The following is a 27,478-nucleotide window of genomic DNA, read 5'->3' on the forward strand; positions in this document are numbered from 1 at the left end:
ACAAATGTGACACCACCACCCACCACCCCAGCAAGCCAGCACAGCGGGCAGGAAGGCTGCTGGAGCAGGCACCAAGAAACACTTTCAATCCACAGCACTCCAAGAGAATGAAAAGTAGTATTTTTCCTGCACTCAAGATCTTGTGGCTGTAATTTTCAATTATGTTCCTAAACACTTCATCTGCAAAATAGGAGACAGCATCATTTTCTTTTAGCCTTTTAAAAGAACATTTGTTCCAGGGAAGTCCCTTCTTTACCTCAGGGGACTAAAACTCACTTCTCTATGGCTGAAGGAAGTACCTTAGGTTCCTGATACACCACAAGCACACTGCTGCACTGTAATGGACAAGGCCTCTGGGGGCAACTCTACTTCCTGAGAAAGAGATACTGAGCATGTTTTTCTGCACCCCTCTTCACAATGCTGCTTGTCATTCACAGTGGTGTGGCAAAGCTGCAGCTCAGCCTTCTATAGTATGAAGTAAATTCTGAAATAATCTTGAAGGGTAACTCAAACTGAATGGCATACTGGGAAGCTACTTACTAAAGGAAGTAGTCTCATTTCTTTCACTGATGCCTAGAACAGCTGTACATAGTGTACACTTGAAATTGAAAATTATTAAGCACATTTAAAGGCAAAACTGAAATTACTACAAATCATTATGGACATACGGTGGTATCCTCCCAAACCATCCAACCAATTACAATATACCTACTTTAGTAGGTATATTTACAACCCATAATCTAGAAGTTGTTTCTCATCTGACGTTATTTCAAACTGCAGCTAGTCAAACAAAAAAGTCCCTACATGTTCCTCTTGACTGAAGAGAACAAACCTGACAGATTTTCCTCTGTACAACTTTACTGATTTGCAAAGAAAAGATGCATAGCAAAGTCTAAATGTATCCTTTTAGACAATGATTATCACTCTGACCCTTTTTTTCTGATGAGCACATGGCTAACATCATGTTGGGCAATACCCATTACAAATAAGCAAGTCACAGCAGCAGAGGAAAATATTGCTAACAAGAGAACCTACCACGTGTTAAACATTCATTTTCACAGAAGGAATAAAGTGCATATTCACAGTTCCTTTCTTTTAGCTGTAAAAGAAAAAAATTACCTTTTTGGTTAAAATCTGGTGCAAATTTTCCTCTTAAAAAAAGAAAAAAGTTCAGAGTTGACACTATCACACAAAAATTGACACTTCAAGGTTATGAACAAACTAAGTTTAATCTAAACCTAGGTTTACAATTGCATCAGATGAAGAACAGTTTCAGTCTTTCCAGTCAACAAATGCAGCAGAAGCTATGTCTGTGGCAGCAAGTAATTCAATACGATAGGAGTGAATCCACAGAACTGAACAGCTGATGAATCTTCTATACCTACAGTATTTACAGTCTGGAAATGAGAGGCCCACTGAAGCTCCAGACATCCTCAGCACAGGTAGGCGTGGGTAGGTAGGTGGTGGTTTCAAGCTGCCTGAAAGAAACCACTGCTATGGACTCAGGTCACCATTCAGAACTGGAAGGCAGCTGGTGCACACCCAGAGTCCCAGTTCTGAGTTCTCCAAAAGGAAGTGAACTCAAAAGCACCAAAATGGCCTTGACAGCCAAACCAGTCTGTGAGATGGGGATGAGAGAGAGATTTCCAAACTGCACAAACTACATTGCTGCCACAGAAGTGGCTGGAGACGTCCCCTAAACAGAACATATCTCTCAAGATGTTTAGCTTCACACAATGCTTTTAACCCTGGCTGAATCACCATTTCCTAATGAACTGTGCTGCAATGCTCCCAGTGGAACCAGATGGCAGAACTGTTATCAGCATGTAGAGCAGTAAGCAGCAGTAGCAATGTAATCAAAACGACAATGATTTTAAAGTTGCATTCTACCCATAGTATGAATTTTAAGACAGACATAGAAAAATGGGCTGCTCAGGAAAACCTGAAAGCAGAACTGCCACTCCTGTTGCAGATGTTTGCAAAAAACAGCTGCTTACTTGCAGAAGTTAAAGACTCCTTAATATAAAGGGGCACTAAGATACATAAGATGTAATACACTTCAAAACCACAAGCATTTTACAAGTCCATTTTACAAGCCATAACGTCTATTACAACAAGATTCAACAATACAAAGCTTGTCTTTATATTTAAAAATAGAATATAAACAAATAGTAGTTCACATTACGACAATTGCCACAGCAAAATTTCTCAGAGAAAGTGCTTTACCTACAGAAAATACCCTAAAGCCTACCAAGCAAGCTCTAAAATTCTCCAATTTAGAAGTGGTAGGGATAGAAACAAACAAACAGACAAAAGTGCAAATGACATCTAAAACTTTGCTAGAAATGAAGAACTTAAATTGTGCCATGTGCTTCAGCTGATAGTCAGGTCAGCTTCATCTGAGGAGTCATTACCCCTAAATATGATACAGCACACCATTTTGAAAAAGTAACAGAATAGTTGATTTACTTACAAATGGCTTTATTGAAGCTATAACTTAATAAATTTGATATTCAAGGTGTAAAGTTGTCTCACAGACTAAAAATAAGAAAACAAGAAAAAACATAAGTAGCACAGATTTACTTGTGTTATCCAACTGGTAGAATCGAACCTGAAGGAAGCAATTCTTTCAAGATAAAGAATTAAGACTATCACAGGACTGAACAAACAGAGAGGGAAATACAGTAATAGAGTACTTCACAGTAAAATACCTCTTTATTTGGAATATATCTAAAACTAGCTCTTTATATCAGGTAAGAAAAATAGCATTCTGACTTTTAGTCAGTGCTGATTCTGGTAATTTGCAACATTCTAAACAGCTAGAAAAGTTATTTGCACCGTTGTTGCCCATTAACAATTCCTTTAACTGTCCATTCACTGCCTTTTTTTACCTTGTTCTTAAATATATTGAAAGAAATTCTTCAATAGTGTTTGTATTTAGATCTTGGTTAAGACTTACAGACTGACTTGACAGTGACTCAGCATTTGTTATTATCTCACACGCAGCTTTTATGAGCTAATTTGAAAAGAACAACATGGCTCAGGAGCTGAACTACAAAGGCAATTGAGAGGGCAACTATCCAGGAAGACTGTGGTAGAACAAATCCCACTCTTCTACTATACAGTTCAGTACTGTAAAGTAGCAGCAGTTTCTTCTACTGGGAACTTCTGTACCTCTGTGTAAGAGAGCACTGAAGAACAGAATACTGGGATATTGCTATTAAAATTCAAACAACAAACTACTTCATATGTACATTTTTATACTCAGTACAAGTCTAGACTCTCTTGCTATGCTGTAACTTGAAAGTTTAAGGTAATTAGATCATGCTGTAAACAAAGACATAAAACATTTGTGTAAGCTTTACTGGTTTAGGAGTGTGCATAAACACTTGCCTTCTAAAAAAAAAAAAAGCTGTTTAATTTTAATTTATGAGCATATGAGTAGGTAGCATATTGTAAAACAAGTTTTATCCAATTAAAAATGAAATCTATGCATTTCATGGAAGTGTTATACAGCATTTGTAACGACGTCTGTGTTTTTAGATACCTGACATCCATTTTCAAAATGAGACAGAGAAAGAATTCTCCAAACAAATGTATTAATTTTTGGTCTTGGAATTTTTTCTATCCTCTGTAGCCAATATGAAGCTAAAATACACCTGTTTAAAGTAGACTTCCATATACAGAAGTTTTTTCAATGCAGATGAAAATGATAATGATATTACAATCCCTAAATATACAAGTTTGTGGCTGTTCAAAGCAGAATTTTAAAAACATTTAGAAACACCAAAAATAGGCTATATCAGGAAGCAATCTGATACTCAAATAAATAGAAAATTTGCGTTTTTAATGTCACATTGAATTTTAGTACATTTCAATCCAAGAAAAAATAAACAGACATAGTAACGAGTACAGGATTATATATATTACAATATGCCTTGTTATAATACATTTGTAGCTTTATGATAAAAAAACCTGGAGGGCAGATGGAGTTTGAGCTAATATTTGTCAGAACAAAGCATTAAATGCATTTCTGGAGTAAGTACTTTTATTTAATTTCAAAACCTTTAAACAGCTTTAGACCTTAGCCTTTTGTTAAAAAAAAATAATGGGGCTAGCAAGTATGTCTTCCAGGTTTAAATGATACAGAAAATGCTTTTCCCAATTTTACATACAATAAAAGGACAGATGATTTCAAAAACAGCACCTATGGCAAACTCCACTTTGACTTTGACCTAGAAATTCATGTTACTGATCTCCACAAGGAATCCAGCAAATTTTGCAAGTTGTCCATTTCACATTAAAGCAAGAGGAAGGGTTATCATATGCAAAAATATTTTTTTCCAACTGTTCTTAATGTGTAATTGAAAACTAAAGGCATGGTCTCTTCATTATAAAAAAATAAAGGTACAACGGAAACTCTAAAGGAAGATATTCAGCTATAGTGAAGTCGCAACCCTCTGAAAGGAAGGAAAAAGAAAAGAAGTCAATTAGCTAAGCTTTGTGCTCTAACCAAACTACTTACAGTGATTTTCAATGGCAAAAGCCCATGCTGACTGGGTGATTTGACAGTTCCAAATATTTTTTGTAATAATTTTTATTTGTATACAAGGACACTAAAATGATCCAGTCATGCAATGTTCACTTTAAGCATTCTGCATCTCTTTTCCAATTTTATAGCTAAGGATCTTGTTCCAGTCAATCTTGGTGCGGGTAACTGGCAACTGCCGACGTAAGGCCTTGAAAGTAGTGTCCGACATGGTCTGATAGTTCTCACTGATAGCAGTCTGCCAAACACAAAGTCATGCAAAACAGACACGTGAAAAACACAGCTAGGGTGCCACATCAACATTCTATCACTCAGTGGCCTGCTACTCCCTAAACAGGCTTAATAAAAACATGCTGAATTGAAATAGTATTTAATGAAGAAAAGCTGCTAGAAATAGATTGAGACTATGTGAAGAAAATTAGTGAGATGTGTAATAAACCTGGCCATAGCCAAGGTGTTTCAGCAAACCACAGTGTGGTAATCAGCAGCAAGAATAAAATGCTGATCAGAATTAGCTCATACATCATTAATTCCAGACAGAAAAGTCTTCCACTGCTTTTCCTGTGGGGATGCTAAAGTCAGTCCACAACACTATTTGAACTTGAATATAATGCATACTACAGATACTTCAAAACTTTTAATTAAAGAGTATTTCTTTCAAACTGACAACACAGTGTCTGAAATTTACCATATGTTCAAGGCCTGAATGAACATGTATCCACTTCTGCAGAGGGTATCTAGAACAGTTACATTTTTCTAACTTTGAAATGACTAGTTGAAAGAGGTAATGCCTATAGTCATATTTAGCAAAGCTGTATAACAAAGTAGTCTCTGAACAGAATCTGTACAAAAATTCCACTTAGGGAATGCACTAATACTTTATGACATCAGAATTGCTGACACTTAATCATGCAAAGAACTTTTCTGCTCTCAGAAGATTACTTCTGTTGTAATGTTAGGCAGGTGAGCACAACCACCAGAAGGTGTGAAAATGCAAGACAGAATTAGCAGCATGTCATCTATTCGTATGGAACTACATTACCTTGCTGGTTATAGAATACAAGCTCTGATTAAGTATATGGTAATGCTATAAATATGAGTAAGAACACAGTATTTGTTTCAACATACCTGATATTCATTTTCTGCAGCCTCCACAATTTTTATAAATTCCTTTGCTGTCTGGGCTTCATTCTAGGAAAAAAAACATTTGAATTAGGTCTGATGTAGGACCAGTTGGATTATGTTTTTCCTGTACTTATGAGTGATGTCAGGTAGACTCAATGAGAACACTTGACCATTCAGTGGCTAAACCAAAACTGAGCATTTATCCAAAAGGCATATCCCATATGATGACGATGATGATGTTAGAAAAACAAAATCAAAGTGCAACAAGTATAAAGAATGCCATGAAGGTCATTAACATATTTTGATTAAGAATTCTATGGTGTGATAAAAAGACATACAGAACAGCATCTGGAAAAATTACAGTGCCCACCCAAGTCTCTAAAAACTTGCAAAGTATGGATAACAACATTATCAATGCTACAGTACAAATTCAAGAAAACTTTAAGAACATCTAACCCAGAAGTTATACTAGAATATAACCAAGAAATCAAAACAGATTTGTTTACCACTAAACATTCTGAATCTGGAGACTAAGCTGAGGAAAACACTAGACTTTATGTATCTGGTATTCCAAAATTATCCCCAAATACGTCTTGCAAAAATGAGGGTGGACATTTCATCATGACTGATAAGGATGAGGCCAGAAAAGAAACTGTTTAAGGATGCAAGTGTGTGTTTTTTAAAAAATAAAATACACCCTGTCAGTCAATTTGAAGGTGTATTTGCTGAAGTGCTGAAAAGAAGTCTCCAGCAGGAAGAGAGGGTTCACGAATTTCCAAACTTCCAATTAGCATTGGAGACATTCCTAAGAGTGCTTTTGCAGAAGCTGTTGAAAGTTAGGAGTGTTCTTGTCCCATGTAATCCCTCATTCCTGAAAAAGCAAAGACTTGGAGAAAACTCTGACAACTTCAACCATAACTGGCTCCAAGTGTCAGTGAAACTGCACCTCACAGCTGTGAAAGTGCTCTTGGACACAGCAGGAGATATGAAGGAGGAGGCAGAGAGCAAGCACATGAACAAATGAAAAGGTTTTGACTTTTCAGTGAACTGAGGAAATGCTTTCAAAGGCTCTGCTAATGAAAGGAAAAACTCAGAGGTATGAGGTCTTATTTGTCTCAGAGGAAAACAAGGGATAAGAAAATAACCTTCAGCAAAATTATTCACAGCTCTAGCAACAAGAGAACTCTTCAGTCATTTATTCCTGTTGTGCCTGTTAATGGTTTTTAAATGGGTTCTCTGACAAACAACAAAAAAGAGGAGTCATTGAGGGTCCTTTTAATCTACTCACAATTTCTTCTCTGTGAAATAAGAACTTGTACAGCCTCTGCCCTCTATGAAGCTCACAGCCGAGGTTAAAAATTGGTAACCAGCAACATACTTGCTTTTGTTTTAGCTAAGTTATATAAAAGAAGTTTTCCTACTCATCAGTCTGCTGCTGCTTTACTGAATTGCAAAGCAGGATTAAGTTTCTTCCCAACAGTAAGTGAAGCAAAACCTCTTGACAGGAGAACTTCAAGAGTTCACTGAAACAACCCTTACTTGAGTGAAACACTAAATAGATCCCTTTGCTCCAGGGAGTCAGAAGTAATTTTATATCTACAGCTCCAGAGGTGTTATCAGTTGGCACCACATTCCCCCATTTTTTCTGGTGCTATTGCAACTAAAAAGCCAACAAGCCTTGCATTATATTAGCAAACAATGTTCTTTATTGATGAATTGAGCTATTGAGCCAAATTGGCCACTGCTAGTCGTTATCATTAAAATACTTCTACTATTCACTTTTACAATTTCTCTTTGCCAGCTTAACCTCAATGACTTAAATTTTATTAAAAACCAGAAAATATTGCCATTTATAAATGCCATTATAGACATTATTTCAGAAGCAGCAGCTGTTCATGGTGGAACATTATCAATCCTTAAAAGATACATCTGGTACTATTTCCAAACAATTTTTATTTCTATTATTTGCTCTTCATTACTGTAATAATCCATTTGGCAAGAAGTTGAAAAAAAATGCTTTAAATAAGAAGTGTGTTATGGTTCTCAAGTTGAACCATCTCTGAAAGGGCTTTTTGTACAGAGCAAGACACTGACAGCACCAGTTACAGACAGAGAAAATGAAGGGAGAATACCCACTATTGCTTCTCAATTGGTACCATTTGTTTACTATTTTAGCATACTTATCTTCTTTCACTGAGCAAAGGAGGCAATCTCCTAGAACGTACAACTAAAGTCAGTTGTTTTAATTCAAAACTCCTTCATATTCAAAAATTAATTCTATAGGTCATTCTGCAGACTGAAGTTTCAATACAGCAGAAGTGCAAAGACTGACAAGCTAATTAAAGCTTTAAAATCAAAGTTCATGTAGCTTATATAAGCCATGTGCATTGATTTTTTTTAAACTTCTTTTTTAAATGCTAGCTACATGTTAGGTAGAAGTAGTAAATATTACATATAAAATATCTGTTAATTTGAACATTCATTCCCATATGTGTAGAAGAAAAAACTTCTCAAAACTTCTGAGCTTCTCATAACCTTGCCTTTATTTTTAAATTAAAAAATCACTTCAATATACCCACTAAGGTCCTTAAAGGTCACTTACAGACACTGTTAGAGAATCTTGTATGTCTTTATGGCTCACCAGCTGAACATTACCATCTTCATAATAGTGAACCTACAGAAAATTAAACAAAGAACCTCAGATCAAGTTTAGGAATCAACAACAAGCAGGAAAATCAAAGTGTTGTGTTATTTATCATTGTAAGAAACCTATACAAATTAGTCAAAACCACATACAGAATGTTACAGAACAAAAGCAAATGGGAAAACCAAAACAATGAAGAATTTACTGGTTTTGAGGGGAAATCCTGAACAGGCTAGTCTGGAAACATAATTTGAGTTGATGTGCCTTAAGTAGTATTTCAAGCAAAGAAGTTTAGGTTTTGGTTAACATCATGAAGATGACAACACCTTATTTATGTGACCTTACTAGAAACTCTTGAAATGAGTAGACTAGACCACTCTAAATGGTGAAGATATATTTAAAATTATAACAGTTTGGGGAAGGTATCAGGATACTGGGAAGATAATCTGCTTCCCCAAATTGTCCCTGTTTTCTAGGGACAGTGCAATGTCAAGCTTCCCTTTCCAGCTCTGTCTGGGTTTGATATTTTCCTCTATTACATATGTCTCATAACAAATCCGGGTATTTATCTAGACAAAGCAGTTCCCAATGTTAGGTAGCAAAGCAGAGTGAAATTATTTATGGTTGAAATGCTGTATCTACAGGACAGCTTCCTTGATTATTTTGCAGAACATGAAAACTCTACCCAAGCTAACTTCAGTACTTTTAAATACAGTTGGGACAGAAATGAAAAGGTTTAGTTCCTAATAAAACTTAAAAATCAGGAAGCATATATAAAACTACATGTGATCATTAACAATAATTGATATCAAAGCTATGCAGGTCATTGACTTTTAAATAAGCATCTTTGAAGATTTTTTACAAGTTTAACAAAGTCAAGATAGTCAACATAGCTGATGTTATGAGAAAATGAAACATTTGTGTCTCACCCTGTTAGACAACATAACAGTTTTGAGATTAATACAAAACAGTATAATTTCCTATGCATTATGATCATATGTGCAAAAGACCCTCAACTTTAAAAATAACAGAAAAACCATGACACACAGTAAGACACACATAAGGAAAGGTTTCCTATATGAGTAAAACATTATTTCCTGTGATTCAGCTTAAATTATTATTTTGCTTATTGTCAAATACTTGTTTTGGAACAAAAGGTATTACCCTAACCACAAAAGAAGTTTCTTTTCAAATTAAACATTGCTGGGTAAAATTTCTGCCAGTCTTTTTCAATTCATTTCCTAGAAGATAAGAAGTGCTTACTCAGTGCACAATTCTAAGACTCCCAAGGAAGCAGCAGCACCCAAAGAAATGTAAGTGTTCCCCCTTGTCCATCACGATTCACTGCAGAGCCCAAACCTCCCCTGTGCTCTGAGGCCAGCACCAGCACAAACATCTTATCTGTGTAACTGAGTCACATTCTTGGCAAAAACTCAGACCTAAAATCTTAGCAGAGATGGAGAATCAAATCTAATGCTGGGATGTGTTATATCTTAAACAAAATACAAGAAGTAACTGTTCTGTACTATACCTCACTGCTGACATCCTTCTAGAATGCTAGGTCTGGGTTCAGAAGACTACAAGAAGGAGGATGTTTATGAACAGAACCTCTTGGAAAGGTTAACTAAGGAGGGATGAGAATAACAAATTATCTAAGAGATAAAATTAGTAACCAATACACTTATCACTGTTTTCCATGCACAGTTGGAGCATGTTAAATGCCACAGGGACTTAGTTTTAGTAAAAGGCTCTGCTTTTGCTTTTTTCCTTACATATAATTAAAGAAAATTAAACAGAAGAGATTGTGACAATTGAGAATCTCCTACATCAGAATTAACAGAATTTATGAAAAAAGGAAGAAATTGTGGAAGTGATCTTAAAAATACTGAAGACACCTGAAGATAGCAGGTGATGCTGCAATTTCTCCCAACTTATTAATAAAAGGTCTTATCAGAAACAGAGTAATAGTGTATTGCTGTCAAAGATTTTGCAAACAACACTGAAATTTCAGTACTCTAAAATTATACTAATGCTATAGAGACTTCACTTTCTAGAAAAATATTTTGCTCCTTAAATAGAAAAAGTTAAAGTGCTTTTTTGTTTGTTTGTTTTGTGAGGTGAAGAGAGAGCATTCCCACACACATTGAATAAATTGTACACAATTTCTAAAAATTTAAAACTGAGTTCAAAATTCCTTGGTGAAACAAGTAGATACTACACAAGCAAAAAAGTGGAACTTTTCATCACTCTCCAGAACACAGACTTTAATGACTATAATTTAAGACTTGATTAATTATGTGAAATAGTACTAATAGACAAAATCATCTGGCGCCCAAATGGAAAAGATGAACCTGAATGAATTCCTCATTATTATTTTGGCTGCTGCCCTAACCTTCCCAAGAATTAGGTGGACATCTGCTTCCTTGTTCTGGAAAACCTCTTAAGACATTAACCAAAAGTGCATGCTGTGGAGAAAATGCCTGCTTTGTTGCAAGCTGAATTTAAGTGACAAAGTCTTGAGAAACCTAGAAGCTACCTAAAGTGCTGCTTACCATGACTGTTGTGATGTGACAACATAATAATGGCTGTTCACATTTTGACTATTATTCCAAATGTTGGCACCAGCATGGGAAAGCAGATTCAGGGTCCCCTTGCTTGGGGTGAATCTGAACACAGCTACCACGTCCTAAAATAACATCCTAGCCTCAGGCTAGAAAAACATTCCTTTGCATCTTCCTTCTGCACTCATCACTGAGCAGCAAGGACAAGCAAAACTCATGGGGGCACACAAGCAGCAAGAAAGAGCAACTTGACTCTGTGGTATAAAAGAAAAAAACAAAAGGTACTACACAGAAAGTCAGACTGCACTGAGTTTCTAGTCCCTGATCCCACAAGTGTTTCAATAAACTGCTGCAATGTATGTGTACACATTCCATGGAACCAATCCAGGAAGTCGAGTCACCCTGCGTGCCACATGACAGTCAGACTTCCTTGGGTCTCAGAACCTCTGCCTGCTTGGAATTCCTCCTTTCTGAATGCCCTAAAGCCAACAGGAAAGCCAAATTCTGAATGAAGAATACACGGATTCAAAAATTTCTGATGGCGGAATTGGTGAAACGAAAGGTTTCCACCTTTCTGAACAATACAGTAACATTTAAAAAACCCTACAATCAGTTAAAATGAAATTCTACTTCAGAACAGGCCTACCCTCAGGAAGGGCTTGTCTCACTGTGAATTCAACTGCAAACCAAAGAGACATATGCCTAGCTGAGGTGAATATACCTTCCTAAGTCCTCTGAATCATCACATTAAACACATATTTATGTTTCTAAGGATTAGATAAACATGCAAATTAAGTCACTAACACTTAAGTGAATGAGCATTGCTGCCTTGCTTACTGTGTCCCCATTTTCCCTTAACATATTTGATACACTGGCCTGAGTCTCCCTTGATAATGACTGGAGACTTTATGGCTCAGGACAGTTTGAGATAAGCATACCTGAATTTTCAAGATGCCAGCCACTTGAGTGGTTGAAGGGGTGATTGTAAACTTCCATTCTGACCTCCAACGGCCATTCCTTAAAAAAAACAGTAAAACAGAAATTGGATGTCACCCCACTGGTTATGAAAAAAAAAATCCCAAAGGAAACCAGAGAATGAAATTTGCAGTGCAATTACACATGCAGAAAATCTTCCCCTAAAGATTCAGCATCATAATCAGTCATGACCAACAGAACTGTTTCCCAAAATATTTAACCTCAGTTTTTGATGTGGACCAAGATTTATTATTAAGGACCTTTTAACAGGAGAACTTAACTTATGAAAATACCCAAAGCCTCCAATGTTCTTTCTCTCCTGTAGTATTAGTAAGGCACACACAGTCAATATTTTGTTTCTAGGACCTGGATGTTTTGCTAGATCAGCCAAAGTCACACTTCACCTCAGGCTATGAAAAACTTGAATGGAAGGAAAATTAAAGTAGCAAGACTTTCTGCTGTGTTTAACTGTAACTAAATCTTTCAGCTCTTCTAGCATTTCCCTTCCAGGACAACTATTTCCTTCCAGTTTCCTTCCACAAATTCAGAATCCTTGCCAAAATGCCTAAAGGGAGTTTCAAACACCAGGAAAATAGAGTAGTTTCACCTGATTTCTTTCCTGTAAACCAGACATCTTCTTATTTAGCTATGAGATTAGTGGATTAGAAGGTTAGTACTATAGAGCTGAATTAAGAAAGCACTGCAGCAGTCCATGATTTGTCTTGTGCCCTTAAAGAAGGAAAGAAAGTTGATACTAGGTGTTCCAATGCTGCTAATGTTAGGTGTAGGTTCCAGTGCATTCAACAAGGGGACAGAAAGATATAAAATATTAAAATGAAGAGCTACTAACGAACATATATAATGACACAGATAGTAACAATGGTAACTCAACTATAAAACCACTGGTTATTATTTCAGACAATATCCAAATTATCTGAAAATACAGACTAAGACAATTCAGAAGCTTGTTGGCATTGCTAAGAAAACTGAAAGGGTTGCCCAACTTAGTGACATTAATACTACTAGTAGCCTTATAGGCAGACCCACTGATGATGAGAAAGCTTATGTGCTGGATTATACCTCAGGTACAATTCTAGTTTTTGAATGCCAGGGTTTCAGTGGCTAGCTAAGAGATTTGTTTGCTTCTCAGCCAGTCTGTGGTACCTTGAAGTTAACATGACCACAGTTGTTTCCACCCTGGGATACCATTTTTGTCCTTAAGTTGCTATTAAAAAAAAAAAAAAAAAGAAAAGAAAAAAGAAAAAATTCAAGTTCAGAAGGATTTTTCTGTAGGAAATGCTTTAAGGTAAAAACAACACAATTTATTTGTTTAGCTTGGTTGACTTAGAATGTTTTGGAAGAGATGAACTTTCCTCTTTTTTCTTTAATAAGCCATCTATCCTACTACATTGATAGTATTTTTCTTTGGTATACATTGGTTTTCTATCACCCAACAAACTTACTCCCATAGTAGGATGACAGACTTGCAAATGCCTAAAAAGCTGGAACACCTTGGGAATAAGTACTGGCTGTGGCTTGGGCTGGATAGCCAGCCATACAGCTGGATAACTGAGGAATCTGGCAAACTTGGAATCCATTCCTCTATCTCTACATCTCTCAAACCAATATGCATTTATTACAAGTTGCTAAGAACAAGCACTAGAGTCTGACTACCCCTGAAAAACTCTAAAAAACATGGTCAATATTTACCCATAGATGCCCAGTCATAACTTTAATAAAGAAAACTTTCAAGAAAGATTTTCTCCATCTATAAAAGGTTGCTGCATATCTGTTCCTCTTCTTAAAAGACTAAAATTAATTATTTCGAATATCACAAGTCATTCATACTTCCAAACTAAAAAGAAAACCAGTACTATTTCAAGTTACTTCTAATATTGATGTAAAACATGCAGACTTAACTAGTCAAGTTCAAGTTAGTAAGAAAAAATGTCTATTATCTATGCAAATTCAATAAAAATCAGTGTACTGGGCAAATAACAGATACATACATATGCTGAAATTACTATGAAAATGTAATATCCACCTTCAGAATCAAACCCCAAAGATTTCTGTACTTCCATTCATTACCTGTGGGATTACTAATATAAATTCCAAGCAGATGCAAAATAGTAAACCACATAATGAAATACCTTTCTTCTGACAACTGCATATATAAGCTATCTTTAGGATATAACATCCTTAACCTATTCCTGATACTGTGATATTTTATGTCAACTCTGGCCAGTTTCCTGCATGGAGCTATCCAAGGTTCACTCCAGACTGTGGAAAACATCATTGAACCAAGTCCAGGAAAACAAAAAGAAAGCTGCAGTTTCTAAGATTTTATTTCATCCAAAATCACCTTTATCTAACCTCAAAACCAATTACTTAAGTCCCACCGTAAAGTGATTTTTGCTCACTTTCTTTCTCTGAGAAATTCAAACTAGAAGGAGCTGTTCTTATTCTGTCAATCAAAAAGGAAGCAAAACAAGCCAAAGCAACTGTATTAGGGAAGACAGCCATGAGTACTGGTGTCAGTGTGATAAACAGGAAAATTAATCAGGTATGCCATATGTGCAATATGGAATTTTGAAAACTTCTGCAAAGGAGATGCAGGTACACAGTCTGCCATTTTACTTACCACAAAGGAAGATATTTCTACAGTTTTGGCAGAAAAACTTGGGAGTGGAGTGGAGGCAGAAGAAGGGTCCCAATCCAGATATGCATCCACCTTCTTCTCTGAACTAAGTATTATCAGTGTCATGGCACTTATTCAGTTTGCTGTATTTTACTGTCTGTGGATCCATACAGAAACTTACCAAAAATTTTTTGCTTGAAACTGATGGCTCTCTATGCATGCAATAATTGTTTGCTGTCCATCAATCGTTTTACCATACACCTTAATTAGGGGAAAAAAAAAAAAAAAAGAAAAAGCAAAAAAAAGAACAGTCAAAGTTTGAGTAGACCTTGGTCAAACTGCTTAGACATCTGTTTCTACTATTGTTACATAAACTAAAATTTCATTTTATAACCATTATGGTTATACATATATTCTGTACATGAAACAATAAAGTATTTATTACAATGCAGAAAATATCTAAGATTTAAAAACCTGATGGCCAATCATCTTAACGAAATTTTATATATTGTGAACTCCTTTTTCTACCACTACAGGAATTCTAAGCCTGTAACAGTGACTACTGAGACAATATACATTTATTACCAGCTGGGTTTCAAACACCAGTTATTCTACCAACTATATGACAATTTAAACCTGTACAGAATAGCAAAAAGGGTGGGTTTGGTCTCTTTCCTGCTTCATCCCCCCAAATCAAATACTACTAAAAATGATCTCAGTGAACATCCAATCGGGTTTCCTTTACAGGAACTGGAACTCATCTGACTGCCTGGGAATCCAATTCAACTGGTTAGCTCAGCAGCTGATTTACTTTCCCCCCCCTAGTTAATTTTTCTGTCACATCAACATAAAGCACAGAAGAGCTATCAATAGATCAGTTTGCTGAGATTTAAATAGTCATAGGTCTTGTAAAAGCAAGCAAATACTATTTTAGTCCAGACTAAGAGGTTTTATTTTAAGAAGCTATCAAAACCACCAACTCTGGTAATAAGAATGCAGCACTTGGATATAAAGGAGATATGATGGAGCAAAACCAGTTAGCTTTACTAAGACAGTTTTGTCAGTAAATCAAGCCAAGGTAGACATTCCTAGTTTATGAAATTTTTTCTCCCCTTCTAAGCAACCAGCCAGACAGCCAAGATCAGCAGAATCAAACGGGAGTAGTCCACAAAATGTCTAAACGCATCAAGAAATTAAATAAAAATGCTCAAATACAGAGGTAAATCTTCACTATGACCTGCAGTAACCACTCACTAATAATCCAACACCTAAAACATTAAATTTTTGAAACTTTACTGCATTTCTCATGAACCCCCAAAAGGAATCAGTCAAAACTGCCATTCTGATTTACAAATAGCTCCCTTTTAAAATTTATATCTATCTATATTGGTACAGTGGTTATGTAATTTAGCACTTACTGTGCAGACACCATTTGGATAATGTTCCTTCACATATGCTTTCATTGCTGTTTCAACTGAATTTCTCCAGGACTCTATGGCATTTTCAACTTCATGGGGTCTAGGATCAGTAGCCTCCTTTCTTAAGTGATCAAATTTAAAAGAAATCTTGTTCTTGGGATCCAGAAATTTTCCATTTCCCAAATCACCATGTTCTGTTATCAAAACCTGTATTATAAAATTTAAATGTCATATAAATATATAAATATATATATACACACACACACACAAATATTATGTAGTACACATTTAATCATAAAACTAGTTAATAACATTTGCTATTCAGTGAAAAAAAAAATAAATGCCATGCCAAATCTAATTATATCCTGCATTTAAAGGGAGCTTAATAATTAAAATTTACATTTAAACAAAATATGCATACAGCAAGAGAGGAGAAGGCAAATATGATACACTGCCTCAGAAACACAAATCTTGAATCTTACTCTCTTACTGCAACAAACCGTGCAAGACAGAAATTCATGTCTTCTACTACTAACAATGGAGCAAATAGTTTTTACAGCTACAAAACACTGAATTCAGCCAACACTGCAGACTAAAATGTCAAGCTCTTTAAATACCCCTGAATGATTAACGTATGGGACTGGTACTGGTACTGCTGAAGGGGCACAATCTCTATGTTTTGGGAGGACAGATGCATTTCTTTTAATTTTCTTGCCAAACAGTTTAAGGAAGATTGCAAGTATTTCTCTATATTCATACCTGTTCGTCGTAACCGTCAATTTTTACAGGAGTAAACTGGTCCAAGTTGTACTGTGCAAATGCACTACAAGAGAAAAAAAACCAACAAAAGTCTGCATTAAGCACAATCTTTTTCCCTAGTAGCAGTTAAGGGATATAAATAATAGCTAATAATCTGGGCAATGATGTATTAAAAAATTATATTCATGCTTTACCTAGCAGGCCAAAATTCTTGGAATCACTTCAGTGATTGTATTACAGATTCCAACTGCCACTACACAAAAATTTACACTCAGAAGTAACCTGATGTAGACAAACACCTAAGCTTAATAGTAACCCATAGAAACTGGAGGAGCAGATAAAGTTTAAATTACACAGGGATCCAACCTACTAAGCCACATTTCTCCACTCTTACAGAAGAAACTAATTTTGGCATGAAAGTACAGTAGGCATAATGTTTCGATACAGAAGTACGGATAAGGATGTAGTATCTTACAGATGTTCAAGTAACACCTACCATGGAACAGAAAATAAAGTTGCTCTAATCATTAGGATACAATACAGATCTCTCCTCTGCCAAGAATTTAATCTTGATCAAAGATGCCCAAAACACACAATAGGGTTTTACTTGCCAAGCACACATCTTTAAATGAACTGCTTACTGATTACACAAGTCCTCCTGAAAAAACATCTTGCTTTTATGCAACTGAGTATGTGACATCTGGTACTTACTGGGCTGCTCCTTCCCTGAGAAGATTGTCATTATTAAGCAGCAACCGAACATCTGAAAGGAGTATTTACAACATATAAGTACAGTTAACTCAGAAACTTGTTTCAGTCACATAACAAGTATCAACAGACTGTAAAAAAAACAACAAAAAACCCCCCAAAACTACTCCATACTCACAGAGATTATCAGGTAGGAAATTTATTGCTTCATGTTTTATAATTTTCACTGAATAAAATTAAAATAATAGAAGTGGATCTCTTCTAAGACAATCTGGCAAAGAGATTTAAGCTGTATTCTGCAGGCTCTAGGAATCTGTCAATCTAATTTTTTGAGAAGCTCTGAATGAGAACAGCACAGAAATCTACCAAGTTGCCTTTAAAATGTGTATTACCAACTCCCTCACCCTGTATTATTGTTACTGTATTCTGATGACACTGATTTGGTATGCATTGAACCTACTGGTTTTTAAGCCCTACCATTTTTAGTCTCATTCCCAAATGACACTTACTAGGCAGAAGCTTATACACCACCATAGCATTTTTTCTACCATGATACAAGAAATATATGAATATAGAATAAAGTCAATACTCTCCTCAAAATACTTAATATTTATTGTGCAGCAAATTTCTTATTTATGTACTTGACTTTACCAGACACTGTCTGAATAACAATTTAATTAATTGCTCATTAACTAACCAATCATTAGTCTTGCCAGAACATATTAAACCTCTTCTAAATATTTCCAAGATATCATTCAAGTGAAAAGTAAAAAAAAAAAAAAAATCTGGAATATATTTAAGGTATTTTTTCTTTAAAGAACAAAGAAGCAAACCCTCCTGAAATAAACCAAACTCCCCCACCCAAGCCAAAACAAAATACCCCAAAGGAAAAAAAACCACCTCACATACTCAAAAAACCCCACACAAAACCAACCAACCAAATGCACAATTTTCAGAATTGGAATTAGAAACTTTCTCTGCCTCTTTAGAAGGCAGCCTAAATCTCACTGAACACTGGTCAGGCATTTGTGATCAAATGTTCATTCTGTGTTTGCAAACACATTGTACTCTGTTATTCAGCAGGTAGCGGCAGCTATGAATTAGCATAACAATGAAGTCTATAAGCAGTACTACTTTAAGAAATTTTAATAATCTTCAGAAAGCTGAGTTAGTAAGCTGCTCACTTCAAAAATTAAGTACTAACTAATCTTAAACAATAATAAGCTGGCCACAGTTCAACCAAGAAAAAGGTACTTGTAAAAGCATGGCATTCTTTATTAAACTTAAGCTCTCTCCAGTCTGACACTGACTACAGGTTTAGTGTACCAAAATAATTTTTTTACTTAAATAGCTTCAGAAACATTTGTAAGCCACAACTATAAAGCCTGCCTTTTTATACGATATGTATGCCCAAAAATCTTGATGACAGGCAAACAACATTTTTTTTAACAAGTAACATGTTAGGCAAAGTTCAGACAACAATAATTAAAAGAAGCTTATTTTAAGTTTCCTTTCATTCTACTAATACACTCAGTAAAATGGAGTGTGCCCAGAATTTATAGGTTAGGAATATTTGGAGAAGATTAATATTCTTTCCACAACTGGCACTAGGCAGTAGTCTTTTGTGTATTCAAGGTTAAGTATTTGCAATGATATTCCTTCTTAAAAAAAAAAGGACCATTTTAATTTCTGCTAGTTTAATTTTTGTTGAAAAATATAATTGTCTATCAAAGATGAAAAAGAAGAATATCTGTTTTCTAAACAGAAACCCTTGCAACTGTTAATTCATGACTCATTCAAAACAAAGCTCCTTCTCACATCACAAAGAGAAGTAGTACTTCCCTTGTTTTGCATTTAAACTTCAAGCTGTCTTGTGACTGCAAAGCTTATCATGCCCAGCTACAAAACCAGCCCAAGGGAGCTGCTACAATATAAGCAACATGAAATTCAGGAGATAATCAGCAATGCAATTTTGCATAGAGATACCTTAAAAAAAAGGGCAGAGCAGAGAGATACTCACCATTGAACACCTCATTGAATTCCCCAGGAGGAGCATGAATTATGAATTTTGCTGCTATACGCACCTTAAATACAAAAACAATCATGTGGTTGTATATACTTGCATTCATTCCTATTCAAAGTTATGCATTATGGAGGTTTAACAGCCAGACATGAAACTGTACAACTCCCACTGTTTCACATATTTGTTCACATTATTTCAACTACTTGGTGTTTATTAAAAACACAGACTATAAAGTTCTACCTCTTCAAAGAGAATAGAGATTATATGTGATGGAAGCAGATGGTGAAATTGAGTCATTCATGTTTTCTTTTACTGGCACACAGGAAAAGATTAATATAACAAGTAAGATTAACAATATATTCACAATCTATGTCAGCTTTCAGTCCATGGGTGCCTGGGAATCAATACACAATCCAAGAGAGTCAAAAACCATGATGAAGATGCATTTGATCTTCAAAGCGTCTCTTCCAATTTTACTACTTATCATATGGTTCTGTACTTTCCAAAAGGTCCACACTGACAAACTGAGCTTAAAAACACTGCATAGACACTAAAGCTCATAATTTCACCAGCATCTACCTAAGACCTGTTAGTACCACAGTACCAGCACATAAAGGTTAAAAAACCCCTTGAGATGTTAATTAGTAATTAATGGCCTTCAGCCACAACTTCTTGCAGAGCAAACACAGCATAAACCAATATTTTCACTGAAAGTATGCACACCTGCCCTGGCTTTCTCTCTCCTTCTGCTTGCACAAGGCCTTGTACAACAGCACAATGAGCAAAATCAGGAGAGTTATTGCTCTTTTTTTTCAGACGAGGTCCCTGAGCTGGTTCACTACACTGCTGCAGACACAGGTGCTAGCCAAAAACCCACAAAAATACTTTCTAAATGTGAAACAACTTATAAACTTCTCCACGAAGTGACATTCTTACTTGCAGAATGTCACTTAGTGGACACACTTTGATTCATTCTTTTTTCCTCTTGCATTGTTAAAGGCACCCATTATAAAAACTAACAAACTAAATATTGGTTCCCTAACTTAACCTGGCAAAAGTTCCTATCCTTTACAGTTATCCAAGTTCACCAGACACTTAAAGCTCTCTTGCATCCTCGATACGGTGTTGCTATTCAAATACAGGATACTACTTGAAACAGTTTCCCTTTCCAACACCTTATATCATGTATCTATGGAATGAAGAGCTGGAAAATTCAGTGCCTGGGAGCACTGTTTGAAATTAAGGTGTTTGAGAAGCATATATTTCATTACAAATATCTAAAAATAATCAAAGAATGCATTAGATTTACACATTTCTTTGTATTTCAAACTACTAAAGAACTGTCTGAGCATGCTAGAGCTCTTGAACTGACAAGAAAACAGCTTTTACAACTGAGGGTAGCAATACAGCCAGTGCTTGGGCCCCTGCTTCTTGACAGGACCCAAATTTCAGACAAGGGTCTCCAGGAGAGGTGGTTCAAGTTAAAGTGTTCTGGGAGAGCACTTAGCTGCCTCATTAGCAGTGCTGAACCCTCATGAGATCCCATCGACCAGCCCAGGCAGCTTTCAGATCACTAACAGAACATGAACATTCAGAGCTGGAAAATAGCAATGGAAAAATTGTCAGTTCCCAACTTTCTAACCTAAATATTGCATTTTGGATTGCAGACAGCCTTTGCTACCTCAAATATCTACCATCAGAACTCCTCTTTCCATGTGAACATGAATTTGCATTACAGTGGGATAAATGCCACAGAGTTCACTCTTTTCTAAAGAGACACAGAGAGGCAAGTAGACCTTCTTCTGTGGCTACTTATTAATGCAATTTGGACTGTCTCCTTTGAATTAAAAGAATGTAAACTTATCTGTGTTACAAACATTATCCAAATCACCAATCCCCACACTCCTCCACCTCTTGCTGAAGTCAAGGCACCATACCCAGCTCAATGCTCAAGTCAAAGTAATATAAAAATGTGAAACAAAGCTAACCTACAGTATTATTAAAGCGCTTATGAAGGGCAAGGGCAAGACAGGCTCCAAGGTTCTATCACCAGCACATTTTATCAAATGACCAATTGTGCTGGTTCTGGCTGGGGCAGAACTAATTCTCGTAACAGTTGTTGGTAGAAGACTGTTTTGGATTGTGCTGAACAGTGTTGATCATAGCTGTTTTTGTTGGTGCTGAGCAGGGCTTACACAGCCAAGGCCTTTTCTGCTTTCCATACTGACACACTGGCAAGGGAGTTGGGGCTGCAGGGGAGGTTGGGAGGAGACACAGCCAGGACAGGTGACCCCAACTGACCAAGGGATTTTCCACACTATATCAAATCATGCTTAGTATATAATGTGGGAGAAGAAGGAGGAAGAGGTGGAGATTTTGGAGTGATGGCATTTGGCTTCCCAAGTCACCATTACATGTGATGGAGCTCTACTCTCCTGGAGATGGCTGAACAGCTGCCTGCCCACGAGAAACAGTGAATTAATTCCCTGTTTAGCTTTGCTTGCATGCACACCTTTTGCCTTCCTTCTTAAACTGTCTTTATCTTAACCCATGAGTTTTCCCACTTTTACCCTGCCGATTCTCTGCCCAATCCCACTGGTGAGGCAGTGGCTGAGTGGCTGTGTGGGGCTTGGTGGCTTGCCTGGGGTTAAACCACAGCACCAATTAACAGGGTCAGGGATCAGCCCTGAAAAGCAAGTAATGTGCTTTAAGTTATGTGATTTCAGCATGACTATCACTGGGCTGACTCCCAGCTCAAGATGAAGGAACAGCACTTCTTGATTCCTTGACTTCAGGTGAACAGAACTGCTTACCCCTGCCAAGGCCAGGTTAGCTCTGGGCAAGCAGACAAACAAGACTTATAGGCATCTGGAGTTGTGAAATAACAGGTCCATCAGTTTTGGGCAGGCAGCAGCTACAGAAGCAAAATTAAGCAAAACATGGGTGCCCAAACTGCACCCTGAATGACCACACGCTTTAAACTAGTAACACCTGTAAGGTGAGACATTAGGTCTATACTAAAACTATTCCACTACCTCATTTTCAGCTGTTTTGGTAATATAAATCTGGGTTTGCTTCTTTTTTTCACTACCAGTAAGAACTACTCTTATCAGTCAGATTAGCTACACTGTAACACTCATTCAAAAGCATTCAGATATAACAGATGTCCTCAAGACAGACCAACCTAGACATTACTTTTTACAAACATTTTACAAGTAAATTCAATTTCTCACTGATAGTTTTTTTCTGTAAAAATTCATCATAGATGAAACGTTTTATGGAACAGATAAACAATCATGCAAATTTGCAATGAATATCTCTTCAAGTATAAAGTGTATTCATATTTACAAAAGCAAAAAAATCTAACATGTTTTCAGAAGTTGAGAGTGTGTCAGTTAAGACACCCTGTATTTGGCTCAGCTGCCTTTAAAAAGCCAATTTACAAGTATTCCACTTTCCTTCAGCAGTTAAACTGAATTAATTTCTCTGTGATGAGTATCTGATAAAGCCATTATTTCCCCAATTAATACATATAGGAAGGCCATATAAAAGAATTAAATCCAGTGGTCTCACTTAACACATTAGAACTGAAAAGCAGTTACAGATTTATTGCCACTGAATTTTTCCAGAAATACATGCTCTAAAAGAGGCTTCGTTTTTCAAATCCAGACTGACACTGAAGGATAAATGAATGCACTTCCATGAACCTCTACGAGATGAAGATCTCCTGCTTTTGGCAGCAAAAAGCCTCAGCTATCACTTGGGGAAGCACAATTAAAACAAAGGAGGAGTTCATATCAAATATGATGTTCATGGGCAACTAAAAAATGATAAATTAAAAATGCACATAACACGTAATACAAAGTGACAGGCAAAAAACTAAACTGCTCTATAGTCAAACTGAGATAGGAAGTTGTATCTGCTGAAAATAGTTTTAAGAAAATCAATCAGGTGCATTACAATTGCAACCAATGCTGATTTTTTAATGCATTGAGACTTCTAAAAATTGATTTGTGCAAGCCAAAACAGAAACATCATAATATCTTAAGAATCCAAATGACAAAACCTTTTTTCATTCAAGAGAACTGCACCTTTACACGCAGTACAAGAAACTTGTACATGTATCAGCAAGTAACAAAAAATTGTTACAGCTGAGTCTTGCTTTATAAAACTCAAAGATAAAAAATACCTTTGAGTTTCTCCACTTATTACTGTAGTTACTCCCAAAACACTACCTAAAGTGTTGTATTGATGTAGATTTGAGTTAGTTTTCAGCTTCAAGTCTTCAGAGTAGCAAGAAATAATAAACTTCAGACTTCACTAATCCAGAACATCTGATCACCAGTGGTTTAGAAAAAAACCCCAGCTTTTACCACAAACCTATGTAAGGAACCATGCATTGTCTATATTAAAATTTATGGAATGAAACAAAAAATCTACACATATTTTTATTAATTGTGTCTTTGTGCAGGTTTGAGCATTAATTTGGACAAATCATACAGAAGCTGACAGCAAGTTAAAAAAAAAAAAGTACAAAAATGACTTCTGAAACACTGACAAGGGAAGCATTCCCCACTGCAGCCACCCTCTTTACCCAGTTTTCCCATTTACACCATTCACAGCCTTGCTTACATTGAAGTCTGCTCTCAGTAGGTAAGAGCTAGCAAGATTTACTTTCAGAATTCAAGTGAAGCCAAACGCTACCTATCACATCACTTAAAAGTTTATCAAACCTACAAGCTTATTGATTTTATAAACTATTTCAATTAAGGTCAAAATTCATACAGAAAAGCCTAGCAAAAGAGAAAAGGACAGGATTGTTGTATGTGATGAATACAATTATTAGGTATTATGCCTAATCCTTTATTCTGCTAGGGATTAAAACAATTGGTCGTCCAACAAATTCCTGGCTCAGTTACAACAATATTTGCAGTTTTTAGACTACACAAGCAAAGAGCAATGCAGCAATGTACAGAATGGTGGCAGTTATGCTAAATCTACTTTTTTTCCCCCCATACTTCTGCCTTTATTTAACAAATTAATTTTTCTAAATGCATGATACCCATCAGGTACATAAGAGAAATCCTACTCCTCTATCTTTTCCAGCCTAAGCCATTCTGAAATTTTTTTAGTTTTTAGGAAGTTATACACAGCGGCTTCAAATGGCCCGAGATGACTCTTCCTGTTGCTGCCACACGAGAAGTGACAGCGCTGCAGAAGCCCGACGCTGAGCGCTGCATGTGCCTATATATGGTCAGGAGAATGAATGTGCTCCCACTGCAGGGCTCGCAGTGCCACTGCCAGCTCCGCCAAGGCAGCTGCTCCTCGGACTCTGCCGAGGTGCATCTTTCAACAGCAGCACTCACAGTAAAACACTCCCTCTTCCATTTTTCTTTCCACCCTTTTAACTCGATGAACTACAGTTATTTCACAGTTTTCTTTGCTAGGCACCCTGACAGCTCACTCCTTCAATCAACATCCATGCTGCCCAGAAAAAACGTGCTGATAAGCAGGATATTGTGAAGCCATATACTCAGATTTACTCTCTCCTAGACATCCCTTATTTCAAATTCAGAAATTCAGCTGCGAACTCTTTGCATCAAGGAGACCCACCCCTTCCTCTACAGTCCTAACAGGTTAAAGTTCGCTGCTCCACAGCAATAAAAATGAAATAGTGAAATAGATACTAAAAGCCCTTTTCACCTAAGAAATTGCATGAAAATTTGGGAGGGGGGGAAAGGGAGGAAGACCGAGAGCGTGCAAAAGATTCCCACAATAATTTCCACTCAAAGACAACTTTGTTGCAAATGACAGTGGAATAAAAAGAGCTTCCCAAAGTTACTTTTATCACTGTTTCATCAGGCTCAAAGCATTGTACATCATGCATTTACATTCTGGATTTCTGAGGGTACCCTTGCTATCTTACAACACACAGTAAATCTCCCACTCACAGAAATGTGTGTTTGGCAAAAAAAAGATGATGAGATATCACATCCAGAAGGGAGCTCCAGGAACAGTAGAGACTAGAGAGCTCTGTTCTCAGTCATGCTTTCTGTGTAGTTCTTGTTAAAAACCTGTCTGCAACTAAACAAATGGGTTTGTCATGACCCACTTAACTCTATTTACAGGTAGCTACAGGGTTTTCTCACAATTAGCTCATAGTCACATAAATATTAACACAGCCATCAGTTAAATGAGGCAAGCTTGAATTCTCTCAAGATCTGTAAGTCACACTCAAAATAAGGGATACAGTTTGTACTCACTGGAGTGATACTGGACATAACACCTAGCTTTATTTAGTTCTGTGTTTGAGTCAAATTTGTGATTTAAGTTCAGCTTGAGCTGTACCATTATTTTTCAATATGCACCTTTGTTGTTCCTTATAAAGCAAAACTGCTTTGACATCTACTACTCAAAATGAGTTTTGCACTGACAGGTATTACACATAAAAGAACACAGTCTAAGGTTCAAATACTTACAGGATACAATATTGATGCTCTATCCAAACATCAATATAGTTTTTGACTTTGTAAACCCTTCAGTGTTTAAAGAAAATGTAACTAGCTTCCCCTTTGGATAGCTACACATTTGGTAGTACTGGCTCCAATTGCTCATTAAATCTTTAGGTTACATACTTCTGAGGATGTTACACCACTATTTTTACAAACTCCTATGTATCATCAGCACTGATCTATTTCTGTGAGTATTCAGACAAGCAAATTGATCTAGCTAAAGAATAGCTTTAGAAGGTGGCAAGAAGATAACAACCAATTTAGCTTAAAAAAAGCCTTAAATAATTATTATTGCTTCCTGCTGCTGACAGTTTAGTGAGGCAAAAAAGCCTTCAAACAGCTGGACAAGCTCAGAGAACAAAAATGTGAGAAAGGAATTACCCCATGTCAGCAGCAAACTGCCTTCATGGCATGTCATGAAACCTCACCATACCCACGGGTATAACTTCAAACAGCAAAACAGCATCCCAAAACATGCATCATCTCCATTCCAAAACATGCATCACCTCACACAAACATAGAACTCTGGTAGAGAGGGGATGAATATAAACATAGTGCTGCAACTGCCTTCCTACCAAGCTCAACTGAAAAGTCACTGCAGTATCCAATTCACTTCTGCTTCTAGAAGAGCTAAGGAAAAAACCCTGTAAAAATGTGGTTCTGTGGCACAGGAAAGGAGGGGCACATTCCATACCTATGGCTTTGACTGAACAGATATTTCCTTAATCATAATGCCCAAAGCTACATTGCATCTGGAGAACATGTGTTTTCCTCAATTATTTTTAATACAGAAATATTTAAGAATAATCAGCCCTTCACAGTGCTGCAAAAAGTAAATCTTACACAACGTGTGGTAATCTAGCTGCATTCTTTCTACCTGATGACCTGACTTCAATAATGAGATCTATTTTCACAAAAATAACCACTTTGAAAGGTGGTGGATGCTTCACTGTAGAACCTTTCAGCAGAAGAGTATCTACATATCATAGAAGTCTCCATCTTAAAATCACTTTATACATCACATCATATTAAGAAGATTTAAAAAAACCCAAACTCAAAACAGGACTCCCGAAAGTCACTTCAAACACAGATAGCAAAAAGGATTATGAAAGCAAAGGATGTCGTTTGAGTAATACACAACACTAATCATAAAAAAATAAGAGAAGATAAATCTCCCCCATGTTATTCTGTAGTTATTCTTTTTACTCCTGAGCATATATAATTGGAAACTTTTATTATATATTTATACACAGCTATTTATGTATATATTTATATACAACTATGTCTATATTTATATACAACTATTTATAATTATATATAAATATACACAATTGTAGCTGAGCAACTGCATACTTAAGCTTATGGACCAGATAGACAACAGATAAGCAGCATAAAAAAATTATTTCCTTGCAAAAGTCATTCACTGAAAACTGAAAAAGTAATAAAATTTTACATTTCATGAGAAGAAAAAGCATTAAGTTTTATTTGAGAAGTAAATGATATAAGAAATGGCTAACTAAGAGTTCACAAAGAAAGAAACCAACAGTGTCATCTCCCACACAAAAA

The 27,478-nt window shown here is 36.3% G+C and overlaps 1 protein-coding gene across 2 annotated transcripts in view; it reads right to left on the minus strand.

Moving 5' to 3' along the window:
• Positions 1-1,210: 1,210 nt before the first annotated feature.
• CAPZA2 (capping actin protein of muscle Z-line subunit alpha 2) overlaps positions 1,211-27,478 on the minus strand; it is a 31,840-nt gene continuing 5,572 nt past the window's right edge. Inside the window, exons 2-10 of one of the 2 annotated variants that reach the window (XM_038154522.1) lie at positions 19,398-19,461; positions 17,381-17,432; positions 16,670-16,733; positions 15,911-16,117; positions 14,674-14,753; positions 11,818-11,896; positions 8,277-8,348; positions 5,678-5,740; positions 1,211-4,787 (exon numbers count right to left, since the gene is read on the minus strand). In XM_038154522.1, the coding sequence (XP_038010450.1) occupies positions 4,647-4,787; positions 5,678-5,740; positions 8,277-8,348; positions 11,818-11,896; positions 14,674-14,753; positions 15,911-16,117; positions 16,670-16,733; positions 17,381-17,432; positions 19,398-19,461 (822 nt within the window). In that variant the 3' untranslated portion in view covers positions 1,211-4,646. Of the gene's footprint in view, positions 4,788-5,677; positions 5,741-8,276; positions 8,349-11,817; positions 11,897-14,673; positions 14,754-15,910; positions 16,118-16,669; positions 16,734-17,380; positions 17,433-19,397; positions 19,522-27,478 lie in introns of those variants that run through there. The other variant, XM_038154521.1, reaches the window with a different exon arrangement.

The sequence above is a fragment of the Motacilla alba genome, chromosome 1A (genome assembly GCF_015832195.1).
Source record: "Motacilla alba alba isolate MOTALB_02 chromosome 1A, Motacilla_alba_V1.0_pri, whole genome shotgun sequence".
Classification (NCBI taxonomy): Eukaryota; Metazoa; Chordata; class Aves; order Passeriformes; family Motacillidae; genus Motacilla; species Motacilla alba.